General features: G+C 34.6%; 1 protein-coding gene across 12 annotated transcripts in view; it reads right to left on the bottom strand.

Annotated features, from left to right (window-relative positions):
* LOC121384060 (dedicator of cytokinesis protein 1-like) overlaps positions 1 to 23,083 on the bottom strand; it is a 101,564-nt gene that overhangs the window by 59,009 nt on the left and 19,472 nt on the right. For 10 of the 12 annotated variants that reach the window (XM_041514259.1, XM_041514263.1, XM_041514269.1 and 7 more), the window contains exons 10-20: positions 16,040 to 16,121; positions 15,202 to 15,265; positions 15,002 to 15,073; positions 14,369 to 14,444; positions 13,619 to 13,739; positions 9,214 to 9,295; positions 8,277 to 8,282; positions 6,340 to 6,467; positions 5,186 to 5,284; positions 4,499 to 4,574; positions 83 to 186 (exon numbers count right to left, since the gene is read on the bottom strand). In XM_041514259.1, coding sequence (XP_041370193.1) covers positions 83 to 186; positions 4,499 to 4,574; positions 5,186 to 5,284; positions 6,340 to 6,467; positions 8,277 to 8,282; positions 9,214 to 9,295; positions 13,619 to 13,739; positions 14,369 to 14,444; positions 15,002 to 15,073; positions 15,202 to 15,265; positions 16,040 to 16,121 — 910 coding nt within the window. The remainder of the gene's footprint in view (positions 1 to 82; positions 187 to 4,498; positions 4,575 to 5,185; positions 5,285 to 6,339; positions 6,468 to 8,276; positions 8,283 to 9,213; positions 9,296 to 13,618; positions 13,740 to 14,368; positions 14,445 to 15,001; positions 15,074 to 15,201; positions 15,266 to 16,039; positions 16,122 to 23,083) is intronic. The other 2 variants (XM_041514261.1, XM_041514271.1) reach the window with 1 other exon arrangement.

Raw genomic sequence — 23,083 nt, 5'->3', positions numbered from 1 at the left:
TCAATCATTTTGTTGTTTAGGCAATATGTTTTCAATCAATAAGTGCCTAGTAAAAAAAGCAATAAAAAGATTAAAATCTTACCTTGTAGACAATAAGCTCATGTGTGCAGTCTTTTAAGGTGGTGCAATCTTCATTTAGTAATTTCACAAATGACATCGCAAAGGGACGTTCAGATTTGTCCTTCGCTGAAAAAAAAGAAGTAATTACAGGATAGTTAAAAGGTTGCTACAAAATATACCCCAGGACATAGTTCAGTCAGTGGTTATAAAAACGTTTGTTTTGTTTAAAGACACCACTAGAGCACATTGATTTATTAACCATCGGCTATTGGATGTCAAACATTTGGTCATTTTTGACAGTCATAGTGAGGAAACCCGCTATATTTTTCCATTAGTAGCAAGGGATCTTTTATATGCACCTTCCCACAGACAGGATAGCACATACCATGGTGAACTAGCTGGAACGAGAAATAGCCCAACAGTGGCTACTAAATGTCTGACATAATATGTATTACATTACTATGAAGCTATTTTGGTACTGATCTCAATATTTTGTGTATTGAAATTATTCACACCAACACCAATTAACCTAAGATTTAAAAAAGTATTAACAAACTTTTGCAATAAAGGAATATGAATAAATATCTACTCGTTTAAAACGGTGAAAATTACAAATTCTTAGTGGAAGAAAAACTGCATCAGCTTTGTAAACAAGATTTATTTTTTCTTTCTGGTATATGACAATCTGTGTGAACATATATATATATATATATATATGAGATACCTTGCTGCTAACCAACAATAAAAAATAGCCATGTGGTACAATATTGCAGCCTTCTACATTGCGATGATCATTTTTTTCATTTGGCAACATTCATACAATCTATATAAAAATACAAGTACGTAGGTGCCATCTAGCTCCTAGATGGAAAAGTTAATGTACAGGGCTTTATTGCATTTTCTTTTAATCTCTAGACTATGTTTTGAATGATAGATACCCAATATAACCAATGCTAAATTTTAAACAGGGTGTTGGGGAGTCAATAAGCCTGTGTTTGCCAGTAATTGTCTACCCTTCCCTACAATTTGATAGTTTTTGGAACTGTATATTTCATTTACACTTCTCACCGACAGAATGACTCGCATATAATATTTACTATTCGAGAATCAGTAGTAAGAATTGCTGGATAGGGTGGTGGGTGGTAGATCCAACAACTTTACCCTAGAACATGAAAGCCTTCATTGTTTATTATGTCTCTGTAGCCAACAAAATTAAGTGATAGAATTTTGGTTTCCTTCATACAAGTCTGCAGGAAACCCTTAAATTTACAAAATTATTGTACTTATTAACAGCAACATTATAATGTTAAACATATAACTGTTATACCTATCTAAATGAAACTTGTTTCAAGAGAATGCTCTATGAAATATTTTTTGTCTCAAATTAAAATTCTCTTTAAAACTATTAAGTTAATGTTAGTTACTATGAAGCTGGATTAAACAGAAGAGCTGAAAAAGAACTTTGAAAGTTAAATTACTGATAATTGTAAAGAAAATGAACTAAGTTTTGAAATAAACTTGCCTGAAATAAAAAGTGACTCTTTAGAAAGCATAGATCTACCAAATTCTAACGCTAGCTTTGTTTCAAATGTTTTACCTTCAATGTAACTCTTGCGCCAACGAACTGCAAAAACAGTGTTAAACTATGACACAAAACTGTGTACTTTAGAAACATAGAAGGAAAGGATATTTGTTTAATGGCACCTCGGCACATTTTACACCATGACTATTCTGTGTGTTTAACATATGGTTAATTTTTGCACTTGGTCTAGAGCAAGAGAAGAAACCAGATGCTGCTTCACAGACTACCCGTATCAGATAGCTGCAAGTGATCTCCATATGCACTCTCCCTTAGCCAGGTCAAGACATATCATAGTCTTTGATGTACTAGTTGTGGAGCATTGGTTGTAATGGGAAAAATCTAACAAGAGTACTTTATAAACAGGATCGGATTATATGTTTAGACAAAAGTGGTACAGCATTTAGACAACAGTGTTACAGCGTTTAGACAACAGTGGTACACTGTTCAGACAGCAGTGGTACAATGTTTAGACAGCAGTGGTACAGTGTTTAGACAGAAGTGGTACAGTGTTTAGACAACAGTGGTACAGCATTTAGACAACAGTGGTACACTGTTCAGACAACAGTGGTACAGCATTTAGACAACAGTGGTACAGCGTTTAGACAACAGTGGTACACTGTTCAGACAGCAGTGGTACAATGTTTAGACAGCAGTAGTACAGTGTTTAGACAGCAGTGGTACAGTGTTTAGACAGCAGTGGTACAGCGCTTAGACAACAGTGGTACACTGTTCAGACTACAGTGGTACAGTGTTTAGACAGCAGTGGTACAGTGTTTAGACAACAGTGGTACAGCATTTAGACAACAGTGGAACAGCGTTTAGACAACAGTGGTACACTGTTCTGACAGCAGTGGTACAATGTTTAGACAGCAGTGGTACAGTGTTTAGACAGCAGTGGTACAGCGCTTAGACAACAGTGGTACACTGTTCAGACTACAGTGGTACAGTGTTTAGACAGCAGTGGTACAGTGTTTAGACAACAGTGGTACAGCATTTAGACAGCAGTGGTACAGTGTTTAGACAACAGTGGTACAGCGATGATCTAGTGTTTAGAGGATTTAAAAAATCTGGGACCTAGAAATGTGTCTGGTTTAGACAGGTTTCCTTGCAATAATTAGGATATTCTACACATAGTTATCAAGTTTTTAGCTTTAGAAACTTACAGTAACTATAAATCCTTGAATAGAGGTCTGCCTTGAATTAAACCCTGCCTCAATTACAGGCAGTCTTTACTGATAATTGTAAAGAAAATGAACTAAGTTTTGAAATAAACTTGCCTGAAATAAAAAGTGACTCTTTAAAAAGCATAGATCTACCAAATTCTAACGCTAGCTTTGTTTCAAATGTTTTACCTTCAATGTAACTCTTGCGCCAACGAACTGCAAAAACAGTGTTAAACTATGACACAAAACTGTGTACTTTAAAAACATAGAAGGAAAGGATATTTGTTTAATGGCACCTCGGCACATTTTACACCATGACTATTCTGTGTGTTTAACATATGGTTAATTTTTGCACTTGGTCTAGAGCAAGAGAAGAAACCAGATGCTGCTTCACAGACTACCCGTATCAGATAGCTGCAAGTGATCTCCATATGCACTCTCCCTTAGCCAGGTCAAGACATATCATAGTCTTTGATGTACTAGTTGTGGAGCATTGGTTGTAATGGGAAAAATCTAACAAGAGTACTTTATAAACAGGATCGGATTATATGTTTAGACAACAGTGGTACAGCATTTAGACAACAGTGTTACAGCGTTTAAACAACAGTGGTACACTGTTCAGACAGCAGTGGTACAGTGTTTAGACAGCAGTGGTACAGTGTTTAGACTACAGTGGTACAGTGTTTAGACAGCAGTGGTACAGCATTTAGACAACAGTGGTACACTGTTCAGACAACAGTGGTACAGCATTTAGACAACAGTGGTACAGCGTTTAGACAACAGTGGTACACTGTTCTGACAGCAGTGGTACAATGTTTAGACAGCAGTGGTACAGTGTTTAGACAGCAGTGGTACAATGTTTAGACAGCAGTGGTACAGTGTTTAGACAACAGTGGGTACACTGTTCAGACTACAGTGGTACAGTGTTTAGACAACAATGGTACAGCATTTAGACAGCAGTGGTACAGTGTTTAGACAACAGTGGTACAGCGATGATCTAGTATTTAGAGGATTTAAAAAATCTGGGACCTAGAAATGTGTCTGGTTTAGACAGGTTTCCTTGCAATAATTAGGATATTCTACACATAGTTATCAAGTTTTTAGCTTTAGAAACTTACAGTAACTATAAATCCTTGAATAGAGGTCTGCCTTGAATTAAACCCTGCCTCAATTACAGGCAGTCTTTACCCCCCCCCCCCCCCCCCCCCTCCTCAAAAAAAAAAGAAAGAAAAAAGACCAACCGAAACGTCTGTTTTAAATATTCCTGCTTTACATAAAAACCTGTTTCTGCTGCTTTCTGGTTAATAAACACATTATACTCATCACTTTCTGTGCACAATGTCAAAAAGGTTGTTCATATTATAATCTTATTCTTCAATACGACACAATCTCTAAATAAAAGGATGTGCGAGAGGAGATCAATTTTGATATTGTTTTTAAAAATTTACAGGCATGTTTGAAAATTTTGCTTGATAAAAACCAGAAGCCTGACTTTAATAGAAGCCAGATTTCAGAGCATCGCCAAAAAACGTGTAGGCTTCTATTCCAAGGATTTACTGTATCCCAATGTTTAAGCAATCTTTGATTTCAGTCAGGTAACCTCCAAAAATGCATGTTTAATACATAAGACCTGGCACGAAAGCCTGTGATCAATTCTCTTTAGTTAATTGCTTATCAAACAGATGGTACAGACCTTCAGAGGAAGACTTGTGTTTGAACTGAAACTTAAGATGCAGACCTCGAAAATCTTCTTCTGTTGAAATAGCAACCTACAACAATAAACATTTACAATTCTATTGTTAAAGTTGTGCAAGCCTCCACACACACACCACCACCACCACCAGCCCTAAGTGTCACTTTACAAAAAACTAAACATTTCAGACAAACAAACAAAAAAAAAAAAAAATTAACACAGTGAAAACAAATTTTCTTTCCAGTAATTATACCCTTCCTCCTCCACACCAACCCTGAAAATATTTTTGAATATCTGTAAAAGATAGTACAACTGCATTATGAAAAACCAAAACATTACTTAACAGGGTTCATATTTTGAAAGTCTAAAGTAGGCAATCATGAAGATGATACCACAGATGACATATATGAAAAAAACATAGTGAAATATATAAGAAAAAAAACGTAGCTACTATTTCTTTTACATTGCTCTAATATTCAATAAAAAAGAGTATCAAACAATTCCTAGTTCAGTACTTTGACAATTATTAAGAAATACGTAAACATGCAGCGAAAGATCCATACAAACATTTTAAACCTCCACTAAAAAGACACATATTGGATAAAATATTGAAAATCGCATTAAATATATCTACACATGATAGTTTAAAAGGCTAATAATTTAACAAGACAAGTGTTGACTATTTACCTTCACTATCTCATACCACTTGGGTTTGTCTTCGTGGTAGTAAATCATGGACTTGTATTCAGACATCATCGACTGACCACAGCCGTGACTAATCACATTCTGTAAATGATGAAAAACTAAATATTGCAAAAACCCACAACAAATCCAGTGATGTAGACACTGTCATGCAGCCACTAATATTAAAGGTCTACTGGCCAGTTAAATGACATAATAAAATTAATAAAATAACAAGCATTCTGACAGTACAGCTAAAGGAAACATGTCCCGTAGCAGGCACAACAAATTTTCAATCTCCTAAGTTCAAAGGTCATAACTGTCAAAAATGGGTAAATCGCCATGAAAGTCAACCTTGGTCTGTAACAGTACACGATAACGCCATATACAAAATGTCAGCTCGATATCTCAAGGCATTGCAAAATAAAGTCTGGAAAAGAACTTTTCTTACCTCTCAAGTTCAAAGGCCATAACTCTATCAATAATGGGTAAATTGCCATGAACGTCAAACTTGGTCTATAACAGTATGTGATAAAGATATAGGTAGTACTAAACCAAATAACTTCCGGCTGGGTCAAAGTTGGAGGTGCACCCAACTTTTGATAGAGAAGTGAACACCACAAGTCCTGTGATTGGTTATAAATGTGAGTGTGTTGGTTGTAAAAAATAATAGTTTCATCTGGGTAAAAAAATATGCAATTTTATTTCATCTAGTACCAGTGTGTCAACTAGCCTTGTGCTTGAAACATGTATGGGGTACCTGTAAAAAAAAGTACTTGAATTTTGTGCGGAACTAGGGTAGTCATAGACGCTACCTGTTATCTCAGAAACGAGCAGCTTGACCCCCAATTTTTTCCGATTCACTTTAAGTGTGAGGGGTGGTAGTATTTAAATCCGTGGCGTTTATGTCGATTGATATGCTGCAGGTAGGAGTTTTAGCCACATATGTTACTATTGTCGTGTATGGGATTTGATTTGGTAGTATACACCCTATACACAAAATTTCAGCTCTATATCTCAAGGCTTTGCAAAAACAAGTCTGGAAAACTATATGTTGGACATACAGACGGACAGAAGGATGGATATGAAACCTATAGTCTCTTCTTGTTGGACCCGTAGGGGACTAATGAAACTATTGGCAGTAATAGAGTAAAACTGACCTGAAGAATATCTCCTTGGCTGTTGCAAACGACCATTGACACCTCAACATTTTTGTCTGTTGTCTTGGTGGGACCTTTTGTGAATTCTCCGTACATCAGTGTCACATATATATCATTTCTCACATCACCTGGAGAAAACAGAAATTTTCTGTTTAATATCCTGAAAATAACTGGCTGCGATATCTAGATACATCATCCAGTTTTAAAATCATGAAAGTCAGATGACCTGATGATATATATACAAATCCATTTATACAGTCAAATTAAGTTCTGTTCAATATTGCTACACTGTTAGTATTACATTTTGTTATTAATAATGTATTTTAGATGGCTCTGTTCCATTATTCAGTAAAAGGAAAATTATATTCTTACGTGGCCTAACTGCAAGAAAGATAATATTATATAGTATCATTTGCAGGGAACATTTTGTTCAATATCGTGTCGCAATTTGCTATGCAAGTTTCAGAGGTCGCTACACAATTTTAAAACATTTAAACAGTAGAAATATTGCTAAATTAAGATTTTTAAAACAAAATGTTCCCTGATTTGACAATTACATCCTGAATGAAAAGGAATATTAAGTTTAGTTGGGTTCTAGAAATGCAAACTTGACAAGCAAATAAACTAAAAACATTCTATAAAGGTTAAATATTACCGTAATGGACGTAAATTATTAGAACAAAAAAAAACATTTTATTCTTATATTTTATTCTAAAAAAGGTTAAATATTAACAGAGGTAAATGTAGAACAAAAAACATCTGATTCTAGTATACTTTATCATTAACATACATTCCTGTACATGTATTGTAAAATGTTTCCGACACATAAAAATTTCTACGAAGGTAAACTTACATATTAAATATAAAGCACTTATTTAGTTTATAGTGCCTGTATATTCAAAATCCATATGGTCATCTTAATAGTTGTAAGAAGCCTAAACTTTTTAGCTCAATGAAATTTACGCTAGAACAAATATGGAAGGAAAACACGTTTAATATACAGCCACTAATATTTTAACACATTTTATTTATTTGTTATATAGCGTCAACGTATGGTCTCTGTTAGGAACACATCAGAAATTGCAGCAAACTCAGGAATGTCCGCTGTCACTTCATGGGCTATGCTTTTCGATACAGAAGCAAGGGATCATTTTATTATAAAGCCATATTCATTTATAGGTCTTTTAAAAATCTGTATTCTGATAAAAGTTTCAGTATCCCAGTTGGATCACTAAGATTTCAAAATCTGGTATCCCTACCACTGAGACATTAGTATTATGGTTATCCCAGTGGGATACTGGGTTCTTGAAGTCATAGTATTAGATAATTAACTTCTGGTATACCCGGGATATCGGGATATCTTTTATATCACGAACCCACAGACAGGATAGTACAACCATGGCCTTTGTTATACCAGTTGTGGAGCGCTGGCTGAAACGAGAAATAGCCCAATGGGTTCACTGACAGGGATCGATCCTAGACCGACCACACATCAAGCGAATGTATCAAAAGATGTCTTAATAAATATATAAAAATTCTGAAAATAAGGAAAGAATACAAAATAACTATAATATACCAAGGGTTCCCATGAAGCATGTATTGTCGTGCTAGGAAATAACTTTAGTCACTGAATAATGTTCTATTTTCATTTGAATATATTATTTAAACAAAATAAGATTAAAATAAAGAACTTTCACAACAAATTGTTGATGAAATGCACTAAATACATTATGAGACCTAAAAAGCATCAACAAAAAAGCAAGATATAAAATTTAGCAGAGGGATGAAAATGCATGCACACAAATAAGTTAAAACTAAAATGTGTGAAATGAAATTGTCACGTAACAAAAATCAAAGAATAATTTTAAACTAATAGTTGGTCAGAGTCGAACATCATTAGTGTACAATACAAACACTTTGAACAATTAATATCTTACCATTCACTACAAGGATTGTCAAACAAAAATCAAAGTTATTTATTCATACATTGAATTTACTTTTGTTCTAAACAAGACACTTTAACAAGACACATTCATAAATCATTACCTTAGACATTATAGGCCTGATTAATATAACAAAGCCCATCATTTGTCTTACAATGCGTGAAACAATGTTTTTAAGAAAAACAGGTTTCATAAATTTAGCCCTACATTTGCAAACCGTGGAATAAAAACATGGTTTGCCATCAAATTATCCAACCAATTTTAAGTAGACAAACTTAATAAAGCTTCTTAATTGTATTCCTCATGCATTTTTATGACTCGTTTCAGTTGTTAGTATTTATGTCAACATATATACTATTCTCGTCTAGCTAAATATACAAGTCAATACATGTGACTAAAAGATGTTTTATATTATTACTAGGATGTGCCCATAAAACATATGCTTATTCATAACTCTTAACTTATACATGACATAATAAATACATACAAATCATGTTTCAAATCAACTTTCGTATTAGTAAGTTATCAGTGGCATATTACATGGCAGATAATATGGGAAGAAAACAAGTCATTTTAAGTATCCACATATTTTTCTGCACATCAGCAAATTTGACCTAAAGGGGGACACAACTCTGGAGTGATACTTTGACATTCTCAAATCATCCTAAGGCTGTGGTCAGCTTTACCTGTTATTTTCATCAGTATCCACTTTCGCATAAGTTATCGGTATCCATTGTCCACCAAATTTGTTGCATTGCAGACAGACAATCATGCAGAAAGGGGATGGACATGGTCTGTTGCACCAACTGATTTCAAAATAATCAAATTGGTGGACAATGGACAACGGACAATGTGTCTGGATGTGGGTGTGGATGCAAAAAGTTGATAAATCTGATCTCTGCCTAACACACAGCAATGTATATTATCTTACCCGGCAGGATGACTTCAGGGAATCCCATTTTCCTAGCAACCGGTGTCCCAGTGACAACCAGATGAGGGTAATCTTCATGCACCTGAAAACAAAACCCACAAGATAAAAAGTCTTCAAAGCTACAATTAGATGTTAATTAAACCATGAGATACAACACTTTTTTGAAGAAAATTGGTCAGTCATGTCAACTGTAGATTATGTCCACATTTTATAATTCCCCCATCATTGAAAAGAAGTGTGTGCTAAATATTTATTTTTAATTTTCAAACTCAGGCAGTAAGTCGAGATATAAAAGATGCAAAAACAAAACTTGAATAAAATACTTTCATTTGATATAAAATTCATAAAGTCACTATGAATAAATAGATAAGATGATTTATATTTTTAAAAGAATAAGAAATATCAATACACTAAATCACCAAACAAATTGAGGTCATATACACACACATGCACTCACAAACACCCAGGATATGAAATATACTCCATGGTGGGAGGGCAGATAACAGTAAAGAAAAGGGTAGTAAAAACCAAGGACTTTGGCATTCTTATTTAGCTTCAGGTGTCAATCATGCTAACAATCCCATCATATCAGTATTATATCATTTTGGACTAAAAATATTTTGCAGAGAAGTAAAACAAAACACTTGAAATCAATATGAGTGTGACCCATTATACATTAAAGTAAAAACCAAAATAAATACAGTATACTGCGAAATCTTTAAAAACCAAAATGATATGTTCTCTCCAAACCAAATGTTTTTTCTGCTATCCAATATATATTACATATTGGTACCCATTTCACTGTTATTAATAAATAGATACTATTTCTCCAACAGAATATTTATTTTGCTAGTTTTAAGTTCTGTAACAACTGTTTAGGTTAGTATATTTATGAAATTAAAGTTGTATGTTTAGGCCAAAAAAAATAATGTGTGTGTTTCAGGTTTCATCTCTGGAAAAAAATAGGGTAGGTAGGTAAGTAGGAACTTTTCTTTTTAATTTTCTTTCTTTTTTAAACCGTGTTCTTGACATACTGCATATAACCTGTCTGCAAAAATCGCGGTAGATGTTGGTTGTTTGTTTTGTTTTTGTTTTTTGGTAGTCAAAATTTTGGGGGGTCGCAGCATAAAAAATATTATTTATACATTTTAGCCATTACCAAAGTAAACAAAAAGAAGATTACACCACATGATTTCAAACAAGGGAACCTCAGTAAGCCAAACATTTCTTCAAACCAAACTCTTTCTTTTTTGGGGGGAGGGGTGTGTGTGTTAAAAAGGTGTTTACAAGAATTTCAATGTACGTGAATTAGAAAAAAAAATACAATTTTTTTATTTAAATCACAAGACAAATAAAAACTCAACACATGTAATTATCATGCAATACCTCAACCCAACTTATTTCATGTCAATATAAACTTTTATTAAACGAAAACAACATCTACTGTGCACATTTAATTCCACACTCAAATAAGCAAATTAAAATAACAAAGGTATATTGCGATAATGGAAAGGAATATTTGTTTAACAACACCCCATTGAACATTTGAACATTTGACCTATCAATGTCTCTGTTCCTTTCCCTCGTTTGAAATGTTTAATTGAATTTCAATTTTTCCCATCCTGGCAGCTATATTTCAAAGTCTTTTGCTGTCAACCTCCGCATTCTGATCCTCATCCCTAACCACAACAGGTGATTACTTACTGTGGACACACCTGTCATTTTTCATCAGCTTTTGCTGTAGGCTAGATCTGGTAGTATTCAGTAGCCACTTCAAGCAATGCCAAGAGGCACCTGTAACTGGCAGGCCTTGAATTTAACAAATTAGAGGGCAAGGCTATTAGGCTTTGAACGACTAAGATTTTTTGAGGGAGTTATGACCAAAGAGGCAAAAGACAAATTTCAACAAGTGCATTAATATAACAACAGCACAAACAGTCGTTCAGGTTGCCTGGAGGTTACCCAACTTCATACTGACGCGACCTAAAAACCGGCCACCATGATTTTGACCAGTACATGTACTGTAGTCCTTATTTTATCCCACCCACGCGACATATTGAATTTTCTGTATTTTATTTCCTCCAAAAGCACCTTACAACAGAATTTCCGGTAACATCGAGATTCACTTTTTTTCCGATCAGTCATGAATCAAATATCGTCAGAACTCACGGGGTTTGCCGACTTTGTAATCAAAGGATTCCCGCTGTTTTAATCACGTGATCTACATGGATAATGCGACTTTTGTTTTTCATTTTGACGTTTATTAGTGGTAAGTATTTAACTTTTGGGTAATTTATATTAAATATTGATTTAAAAAATGTTATCCAACATCATAATAGAATGTTCCACTCAGTTGCAAATGGAATAAGCTATGTATACCACATGTAAGGCCTAAATTACAGAGTGGTCTTGGAAATCATAGAATAAATGCAATGCTGTACAATAACAACCAATATTCCAATACCTAAAAATAGAAATTACGGTAGTTTGTTTTGTAATTGGTAATCAAACTTGTAATGCTGAAACTGATTCAGTTTGATTGTTATGCAACATTGGTATAGAGCATCATTAATTTGTGTCTTAAATTGTAAATTTTTGTAATCAGGTAACCTACATGTACATGTAAAACAAAACAGGTTACCTGAAGTGTGATTTGGGCTAACCTATTTTGGGGTTACCATAATTGTTCCTTAATCTCAGACCTGAGCACCCATTCAAAATAAATAAATGGGAACAGTTTCATGTTTTTGTAAGAAAACAACTTTTAGGAGTCGCATTTGTGTTTTATGACCAATTACAAACATACAAAATAAGGCTCGGCCAGTTTGGCTGTAAGATTGTTTAATTTTCAGGCACTAGAGCATATGACTAGGGCATTGTGGCAATTTCCTTCATGGCTGCATTTAAACTGGAGCTCTGCATCCCTCCTTCTGGCTATTTTAGTTAATGTCTTGACTCAGTGTCATTAGTCTTGACAAGATTTGATCCACTGTCTTCAGCAGGACAATCCAGTGGCTTAACTATTAAATCATACAGCTCACTCCACAGCTAAGCTGATGAAATATTACATATATAGGAAAAAATACACTCCTTTCAATCATACCTTGATGGGATTAAATGCTTCCCAAAATTATATTACGAGGAGCAATTTACGATATTACCATATTGATACCATATAAATTCACATGCTAACAGGAGCTAAAGATTACTCTCACTGAGCTAGTCTCAGGAGAGTGAAAGGGAAAGAGAGGAATAGCTGCCCTTAAATGGCGAAGTCTTGTTGAATGTGGTATTAAATATGCAGAGCAGATTCAAAAGTAGAAGTCCGTGCATACCGACATGTGATAAGTCTAACTAGTAAGAGTCACTCAACCAAACCAAATTATCAAAGTGAAATTATGAAAGACCATAAAATACCGGCAAAATGTTTGCTCTTCTGTACTCATACACCTGCTGTGAAATAACTTACAATTAACTTTGTGACACAAATAATAACGACTAAGAGCCAATGTCCAATAAACAAAGGGACAACTACAATTACAGCAGAAAATGTTATAAACAACAAATATTAAAACATGCAGATTTTTATTTTTTAAAATTGCTTTCTATTATTAAATTGCAGTTTAAAAACTGTACTCCTGTTGTTAATCTGTTTTACATTTATTCTTCAAAGAAATGTGTATGTATGCATTTTACATTTTACTATAATTCTAATTAAGTATAAATTATACTTCAAAAAGAAGGTACAAGTTTTAATACAGACTATCTGTTTGCCAATCCTATTCCAAACACAGGAAAGACTGAATGTAATTTAGACATAAGTATGTTATAATATATCTCACACAAAAATGTTAAAGGATCATCACATCAAATAGTTTACAAAATATATCTTAAAGGCCATGTAAAGTGAAATGCAGCTTTTAACAAAGGCACAAAAATAAATGATTAGTTATTGTAGTTAATAAAGGTTACACTAAAGGTGACGCCACATGAAACAAGTGCCTAGTAAGAGAGTAGCTGATAGTAACGGATGAAATTGTAATGTTGTCTTGTCACAATTGGCTATTCTAGTTGCTATTCGCATACACGGCACTCGTATCATGTGGCATCAGTTTAACAATGAAACAGCTAGTTGGATGTGGCAGCACCTGCAAGACGAGTTAAAAATCATCTTAATGTGAAAACCAGACATACAAATACAGCACATTAAATTGAGGTAAACATAAAGTGAAATTGACAAATAAGTGAAACTGACAAATCAGCAACATTTACAAAACAATAACAAGTAAATACAAATATTCTCTGACTGTCAATAAAAAAATTCCAGTGAACTTTGAAAAATAGATTAAAACTTTATATTTCCAGTATATATATATATATTCTGAAAATAAATCCTCTATAATACCTGTTTCATGTCACCTGGCAAAATGATCATGGAAACCCAGAGACCTTGACCTTTGTGGTTGATCTCCTTGGCAACAATGACTTTCTTGATCACATTTTCCATGAACTCTTTTTCTCCACATCTAAACACAAAAGATGCATCAGGTTATTATGAATTAAAAACAAATATATGACAGGCAGGTGGTAAAAATCAATTATTAACTGCTCCATCAGGATACAACTGTTTACTTCAGACTAGATTTGTAATTACAAGTTAATATTATTTCACTCTCTTCTTGTGAGACTGCAAAATAAATCAACTGCGTCTGTCTTAAGATATCAGCTTGACCCTGTTCAGGGCAAATGGCAATGCTGCTAATCAAAGATGTTTGCATGTCTGTATAAAATACATAGACGTAATGTGAGATTGAATGTCAGTACTGTGGATGAGGGTTTGATTGCAGTCAAAATTTCCTGTTGCCCATTTAATTAGTCCCTAACCTTAACATTACCATATGACTTTCTGGGGCAATAAAGATTTTCTTTTGTATAATTGAAAAAAATAAAAATAATAATAATTAATTGTCCCGTCATTTTTTTCCAACAGTATATTAATCTGCTCAGGTCAAATAGTACTTTCAACATTCACAAAATAATGTGGACATCTAAGGAACCAATCAGTTTTTCTTTGTTTATTTATTGAATTATCATTCCATCATTATGAAACAATAATATCCAAGCCTAATATTATCAAGAGTAATGAAATACTGACTGCTGAAATGGGATGAAAAATTGCTGGTCTTCATGGCATGTTTGTCTCCCTTGAATGATATCTGTTATTTCCATTGCTGAAATAAAATAATAAGAAAAAACCAAACTCAATATACTCTTTGTATTATTGGCTAAAGAACCTAATTTTAGTATTGTGTGTACAACACTGGCATAGCCAGCAGAGTCATGGCCTACTTACCAACCCTCCACTCCCATCACATTTTATATCTGCCTGTCACTCCATAACACAATGTGTGTGTGCTTCTCTCCACCCCACTCAATATAACATCCCGGCTATGCCAATGGTGAATAAAATGGTTTTGTTAAACTAACTTCAAAATATAAAATGTACATAAATCAGAGAGCTTTGTCAAAACATTCATGAACAAGAAGATATATATATAATTTATTATAGAAGACATGTGATTACAAAATAAAATATGTCTATAGTAATAAACAGTCAAACAATTTGTTAATCAAAAACAAGGAACAGTTGAATTAGAATAGCGATAATGCTACAGTGTTATCCCCTAATTAAACATAATATAAGATTTTATAATTATTTCACTTTGACATAAAAAAATATCTACATGTATAAAAAGACATTATTAGCATGATTTTTTTTTTTTTTTACCTGCAACACCAAATGGCCGTCTGATGCCTTGAGTTTGTTTTTTACTGTCGGCATCTTTCGGATCCATAACACCTGAAATTTGAAGATTTATCAACATTATTTCAAAGAAAACAACATATTAGCTTAATGGGATTTAGAGAGGAGAGGAATGTTTGTTTAACGGCACCTAAGACAGACAGCTATAATGTTAATTATCTTACCTATTCTAACTATTTGAAACACAAGAAACACCTTTTCTCTCAGTCTGTCTTTTGTGCCCAGATCCTGCAAATAAATCAAACAGGAAAATAACTGGTACTGTCTTTAACAAATTAATGACTACAGGAAGTAAAGTTATGAAATAAAAACTGAAAGAACTAGAATGTAAGGTGTGAAAACATTATAATTAAAGGGACATTCCTGAGTTTGCTGCAATTTTTAAGATGTTATCGACTAACAGAGACTTTTTAACGATTGTAATTACATATTAGAGGCTGTATATTAAACATGTTTCTGGTCGTTGTACTATTTGTACTAGGTTAAATTTCATTTTATTTCCTAAAATAAATGTTTTCGTACTTACAAAATTATTTGAAGACAAAATCCCGTTTGGGCTTCTTACAAATATTAAGACGGCCAGAAACACATTGAATATATACAGACACTGATATTCTAAACAAGAAAATATATTTAATATGTAAGTTTAATCGTAGAAGTATTTTATTTTTCGGAAACATCTTACAATGCAGCAAAACTCAGGAATGTCCCTTTAAAGAAAAATGAATCAGAAAGAGTTTTAGGGATCATTGTGGTAATAGAAAACAAGTCTTTTTTTTAAAAAACTAGAATAATGGAAAGGAATACTGGCTAGAATGAAGCAGAACAACAACTATATACATGTTGTCAAACAATTTTACACATATTTTCATTTACATTAAAAAAATATTTTTTTTTATGTATTTCATGAAAAATATTGTTAACACATCAACATGTTCCATGTCTATACAATACATTCTTACTATGTTAAATTCAGAAATACCATTAACAAAGCAAACTTACCGTGAAAACAACCCTGAAATTGTTGAGCATTTCTATATCTTTTGGCACACCTTCCTTACTCCATTTCACCAAGAAATTTTCACTAAAAAGAAATAAAAGAAATTTAATCAAGTATTATCACTTCGTTAAATCTATATAATTGTATTAAGTTACTGAATGACCATTTCAAATTAACCTCCGGGATACCACCGGTGAAATTTCTCATCATGCATCTTTTTTCAACTACATTCACATTAAGACTACAAGCCAAGTATATGTCTTATTGTATGTAGTATTAGAATGAATGAATGAATGAATGAATGTTTAACGACACCCCAGCACGAAAAATACATCGGCTATTGGGTGTCAAACTATGGTAAATGTAAACACAATGTGATGATCAACATCAATATAAAAATTCAACAGTTAAATAAAAACACAGTGTAAAAGGACTGTGTAAAAATACAAATATCACAGATAGATATAATTAAAATTTAGAATAAAATTGAGTATCGCATAAAAACTGCAATAAAAGCTCTGGATGGAATCGAAATGATTCCATCACATTTCTTTGTCCAAATAAATCTTTTCGAGTTGTTGACAACCGCTTACACTCTACCAAAATGTGTCGCACAGTCAGAAGACACTGACAGTGCTCACACTGAGGTGGAGGATCTTTCTTTAAGATAAATGAATGGGTCAAGTAAGTATGACCGATGCGGGCACGACACAAGACTATTTCATCCTTCCTGCACTGTCTATAGGAGGACTGCCACTCCCAAGACTGGCTTGATAGCATGAAGCTTGTTCGCAACCTCACCGTCCCAATCATGTTGCCAAGTCGAAAAGATAAATTGGATGATATTAAGTTTCAAATCAGTATACGGTACACCAACCCTGGCATGAGGCAAATCCAAAGCAGACTTGGCAGCAAAATCTGCCTTTTGATTACCCCTGATGCCAACATGGCTGGGCACCCAACAAAATACAACATCTTTATTGGCAATAGATAAAAAGACACACTTTCGTATCACCATCCCAATTAAGGGATGGTCCAGCTTCATATTGCGCAAAGCTTGGAGACATGAAAGTGAGTCAGTAAAAATTATAAATTTGGATGCTATTGAATCTTTGATTTCTTCTAAATCGACTGCCCAAACTTTAGTGCCCAAACTTCAGCACTAAAGATTGATGCCGAGTCAGGCAGTCACATGGAAATGATAGTGTTTGATGGAAAGACAAACCACAGAATTCCCATCCCGTGATCCGTCTGTATACACAGGAATGTAATCACGGTACCTGTCTTGAATTTCCATGAAAAACTGTTTATATACAACAGCATTTGTACGATCTTTCTTTAGATGCACCAGATCAAACACAATTTTAGGTGGTGTAATACACCAGGGTGGTAAAACAAAATATGAAGGAGTTTCCAAAGTGTCAGTTAAATCAATGTTGGAAAGCGACAAATTCCGTGCAGCCCAAGAGCCTGAAGTGAAGCCCACGCAGTAACCGAGATCCATCACAGTGACCGATTGCGGAGTCAAACCCACCATGATGTGATCCTCACCTCACCATGCACACCACATGTCCAAACCCAAGCACCATATGTAGTATTAGATATCAACATTTCTTGCTAAAACATTTTTAGCAGGTTTAAAATACCACCACCAGCACAAGCAAGGGTAACTCCAGAAAGAAAGGAAAGGAATATTTGTTTAATAACACCTAATATTTTGCTTTGGATTGCAGTTATTTGTTTTTTACCATATTGTTACAAAGTTCATACACAATTTGGAAGATAAAATTCAAAACACTTTTAAAGCATTTATGACTGTAAAATCACAATATCACAGTAAAATTACAGTTTGCAAATTCTTTAGCATTCACCATATTCAAATTGGTAACATTTATACTTTTTTAAGTATTAGTAACGGCTCATTATCCAACAATTTTTGATATTTGTGATAAAATTACACCAACTAGTAAAAACTATTAGTAACAATAATACCAGCTGACAAATTTAGGAATTTCGAAAAAAGAAACTTGAGGATGGTAAATTTGAATATTTTTGAGGGAAAAAACAAACCCACCTTGAATTAATCATATTATCAACTGCACCCCAGGTAATTGCTCTACCACTGAACTACTTTCCTCCCCATATCGATAATGTATTATCTTTGGGACCATTGAAGGGTCATTCATTCCATGTCAGATCACCCAATGGGTTAAACCTTACCCTCTCTAATTTCAATGAAATTTGGTATATAAGGTTATTTTGGCCAAAGAACCTGAAATTCCAAGTTTCAGCTTAATCGGACCAACGGTTTCCGAGTTATGGCCTTTTTGTTTTTCTTTTTTTTTTGTCAAAAAAGGGCGTGGTCGCCCTTTTTTAAATTGCCATAACTCAGAAACCAATGGTCCAATTTTGACAAATGAGGTATCATTGGAAAGGGGGAATTACAAGGAATCCAAATCTGGCATTATTCCTGACACTTAGGTTACTTTTGGGCTGATGACCTTCTGACCTATATTTTGACCTTGAAATTGACCTTGTGGGACACGTGACTTTGAGATGACCTTTGATTAAAATTATAGTCCAACATGTTATCTACAACATATAAAAAAACTGGAAGTGGAAAATGTTTCATTAGTCAGCAATTTCTGATTGAAATATGTTTACCTGCTGTTGTTCTATGCTCTCTGTATAGACTGCATGCATTTCACTATTAAATGTATATGCGTCAACACTGTAAATGTCATGAATGTTAATGATACAATATAGTGTGGCAACCAGGCAACCGATTGATTACGGAAAATAGAATCTATAAATCACTACTGGTAGTTTCCTTTATCTTTTGTTAATTTTATATATTATTGTATTTCTGTTTATTTGAGGAGTCGGACTACTTGACTGAAGTCACAAGCTTTCTAGTCTTTAACTATCCATGTTGAACAGACTTTGGAAATTCTGACGAGATCATTTTGGCAGATACTGTAATTCCTGGATGAAGATGATGTCAAGGATGGGGTGTTTATAACACAAAGTATATCCCTTTCTGGAATCCAACACCTGTCTGCTTTTGACGGCCAGTGGAACTGCCTTGAAGGTCCATGAGGGTGCATGAACTTGACGTCATAGTTTCCAAATTCCTCTGAAACTTCATCCACCAAACCAATCCAAGGAAGACCATCATAGAAGCTGCAGACAAATTTCTGCCCCTTTATTTCTAGTGGAATTTGTGAATCGTCATTACTATCATCGAAATTGCTAGTATCTTGAATTTGTACTAATTCGGGTGGATTGGATTGTAAACTCATTTTGAAAACCTGCATTGTAGACTGATAATGGGACAAAAAACGATGGTACTGCAGGGTTTTGTTTAATGACACCACTAGAGCTCACTGATTTATTAATCATTGGCTATTGGACGTCAAACATTTTGTAATTTTGACATATAGTCTTAGAGAGGAAACCTGTTACATTTTTCAATTAGTAGCAATTGATCTTTTATATGCACCATCCCAGAGACAGGATAGCACATACCATGGCCTTTGATATACCAATTGTAGTGCACTGGATGGAACAAAAAATAGCCCACTGACAGGGATCATTCCCAGACTTGTTGACCAGTGCACCAAGAGAGTGCGTTACCACAGGGCTACATACCGCCCCTGCCATCTATTTAACTGTGTACAATGAAATAGCATTTGTTTGGCATGTTAAAAAAGTTCCATATATATGACTATTTTTCTGCCATTTATTGCTGAATTGTGACAATTCCATTTTTTTATTATTCTTTATCCATTATTAACTTTTTTCAGTTGGATTCTCTGTGGCTTACGGTACAGGCCTATGCTTGAAACCTTAGAAAATAAGTGTCAAATTGTGATGCAGTACCTATGGTGAATAAACAAATTATTATTTAGCAATCTTACCATAATGACTTGCTCAATGACATGACGTAGACTCAAAATTTTAAAGTACAAACATTCTTCACTTCATCAATAAGGATGTAAATGTACACACACAAGTGTGCCAGTAGGCCTACAGACCATAGATAGTAATTAATCTTAAAAATAATTATCAATACTAATTACATACATAAGTAATAAGGATCAATTAGTTCTTTTGTTTGTCAGTTACCTACTGGAGATTTTCTGATACTTACATCTTAATGGATCTTGGAAATGGAGGGAAATCCGAGATCTAATGGATAAACATAAATTTCTTCTATTTTAGATATTCATGCAGCATGCTCTGAATTGGGGTTGGGGGGCTGCAGTTTCCTCCACATGGGGTCCAAAGTCCATTCAAGGGGCCATAACTTCCTTTCAATGTAGTCCCCATGGTAATATAGTTTAGCCTGTTCTAAACAATATGAGATGTTGGCACAAGATGTTTTTGATAATTAGGCAATATTTCAAAAAATTAATCTTAAATCTGTTGGATGCTGGACTATATTATTAGAACATTCATGACATTTACAGTGTTGATGCATGTACATTTAATAGTGCTTAACCCATATAAGACCAACAATTTACTACCGAGTCAAATTAAGAAATATTTTGGATTTGTTACTTATATTGGATTATATATCTATATATTGTGCCTTTTTTATGGAGAGAACCTTTTTCTTACCATATTTGGAATGTTCGTTTTTACAAACAATGGCCTCATATACTACTATTTCCGCGCATGTGTCTAGCCGCTTTGACGTGGTCTTGGATTTAACTAATCATCAACAATGGATAAATTCAATGAACTTTCGAAGATATTGGCAGAAACTGGGTAAGTAGTATCAATTAAGTATATTACAATCATAAATGACTCAAAATTAATGTAAAAAACACACAAATATTTAGATTTTTTAATCTTAGTAACTTTGTATTACCTGCCAAACAAACTTTGTAGAATTGTGTGAAGACACGAGTTATAACCGGTGCTACTACAAAATGTTCCTTGTAGCTATAAATACATCTAGCATACTATTTTACTGTTGCAGGATGACTGTGTTGGCGGGGTGGCGTCATGTACTGTTACACCATGGGACTTCCAGAAAGGAAATCTACAGAGCGATGTATGGACAACTTGTGGTAAGTAAACTGTTATTTGTTATGTTTTTTTTATGTTTTACTTTTTTATTATGAACAATATTTGGAAACAGTATGACATTTCAATACTTTGGTATTTTATAGTGGGCACTTTAATTTTGTTTTCAGTATGGTGGTCATGTAGGGAAGCCAGGGAAAACGTTGGTATTCCCCGACCTGATAAGAGAGGTGGTGAGAGAGCGGTTTCCGGAAGCTGGAGCAGGGGTCTATGATGACCAGTACAGATCGCCATCTGGGGTAAGTTTTACTGATGTCAAGTAATCTTATTGCTTTTTGTAAATTTTTCAACATTTTATTATGTTAATGTTGATTTTTATTTCATTTGGACGTTTATTATATGGTAATTATATTTAATGTGTTCTTCACCAACGCGCTCAATGTCTGTGCTACAGCGGCGTGGAGAGTTCACAAGGAGCTGGGCGGCGCTGAAACTCATTTGGTATTCCTAAGATACATCGTCCGCACCCTTTTGAAGCAGGTAACTACCAAGAGATGTCTCGGGACACCACGGTCAGTTCTTCCTGACATACTGTACGACGGAGCAGGACATAACCAGGACAAAACCAGGACATAACCAGGACAAAACCAGCAAGGAAGGCCGATGCAGACTGTGTGGGAAGAACACATTCTACAGATGTGTAAAATGCAACCAGCGACTACACCAGAAGTGTTTTTTCCTGTATCACTCCAGAGCGTGAAGGATGTAGCAGCAAAACACTGCCACCGAATTACTCAAAACCATGTGCAGACTTTAATTAATCTAATTAAATGAAATACAAAACAATAAAAATAAAAGCCAACGATTTTACAAGATTGAGCAAGTGTTTATTGTGTTGTTTTAAGTTCACTTCGAGCTGGAGCAGAAGCCGCATGCCTTAGGAGGTTGACTCCACTGGAATTCCGCCATCTGTTTCAATGTTACATATGTCCCCTGTAAAATGGGAAGTACCATTTCTTGCCACGTATTGAAGGCCTGTAGTCGCTCAAGTAGCAATCAAACAGGTCAACCCCTCCCATTGTTCCATTGTAAGTATCAATAATTGCAGGGCAATCAACATGGATGTACTTTTTTTCAGACTGTGAGAAGCGACGTTTTACTACTGTTGGGGTTACCTTTTTGTGGTTTGAAGCGGCATAAACCGGCCTGTTGTCATTCCAAACCACAGCCACCAGCTTCCCATCACTGCAGTACTTGTAAGAACCCCTTTCCGTCTTCTTAACATCAATTGCAATGGGCAAAGGAGAACCACGCAGACGGTTATGCCTGACAGTTCCAGAGCAGCAAACCCCTTTTCTTGGAGTTTAACAAGAACATCGTAACTTGTGAAAAAGTTGTCGAAAGTTACTGTGTGACTCAGTGGCTCCCTGAAGTGATGTAAAAGCTCAAAGATTACTCTCGTCCCAAGTAAATCGCCTGGTGACTTGTCTTTCTCCTTGCCCGAGTACAGCATCATATGGAAAGGGTATCCTGTGTGAGATGCAACTATCCATAATTTGTAACCAAATTTGACAGGTTTCCCATGCATGTACATCTTTCCCGAGTGACGACCAAAATAAGGAAGCATCTGCTCATCGATGGACAGAGTGGGTGCGAAATCTCCAAACTGCTTCAGTTTCGTGTTTAGCAAATCATATACAGGTCGGATTTTCCCATATTTGTCATTTTCAACTATTTTGTCATTATCGGCCATGTGCAAGTATTTTTTTATTTCCTTGAACTGGTTGCGTGGCATTGCAGAACTAATTAAAGGAACACCGACATCTTCATCAGTGCACCAATACATGTATTGCTGAGGTAACGTGTGGTATCCACTCAGTAAGAAGATACCACAGAAACGTTTCATGTCATCTTCTTTAATATTGAAGGTATGGTCGTTCTGTCTAGCTGCATATCTATTGGTTTCACAAACCAAATGGTCCAAAATCTCACTAAAGTACATCATGAATAAC

Source organism: Gigantopelta aegis, chromosome 10 (genome assembly GCF_016097555.1).
Source record: "Gigantopelta aegis isolate Gae_Host chromosome 10, Gae_host_genome, whole genome shotgun sequence".
NCBI classification, from domain to species: domain Eukaryota; kingdom Metazoa; phylum Mollusca; class Gastropoda; order Neomphalida; family Peltospiridae; genus Gigantopelta; species Gigantopelta aegis.
Note: the sequence above shows the minus strand (reverse complement) of the source record. Positions and strands in the feature narration are given on the sequence as shown.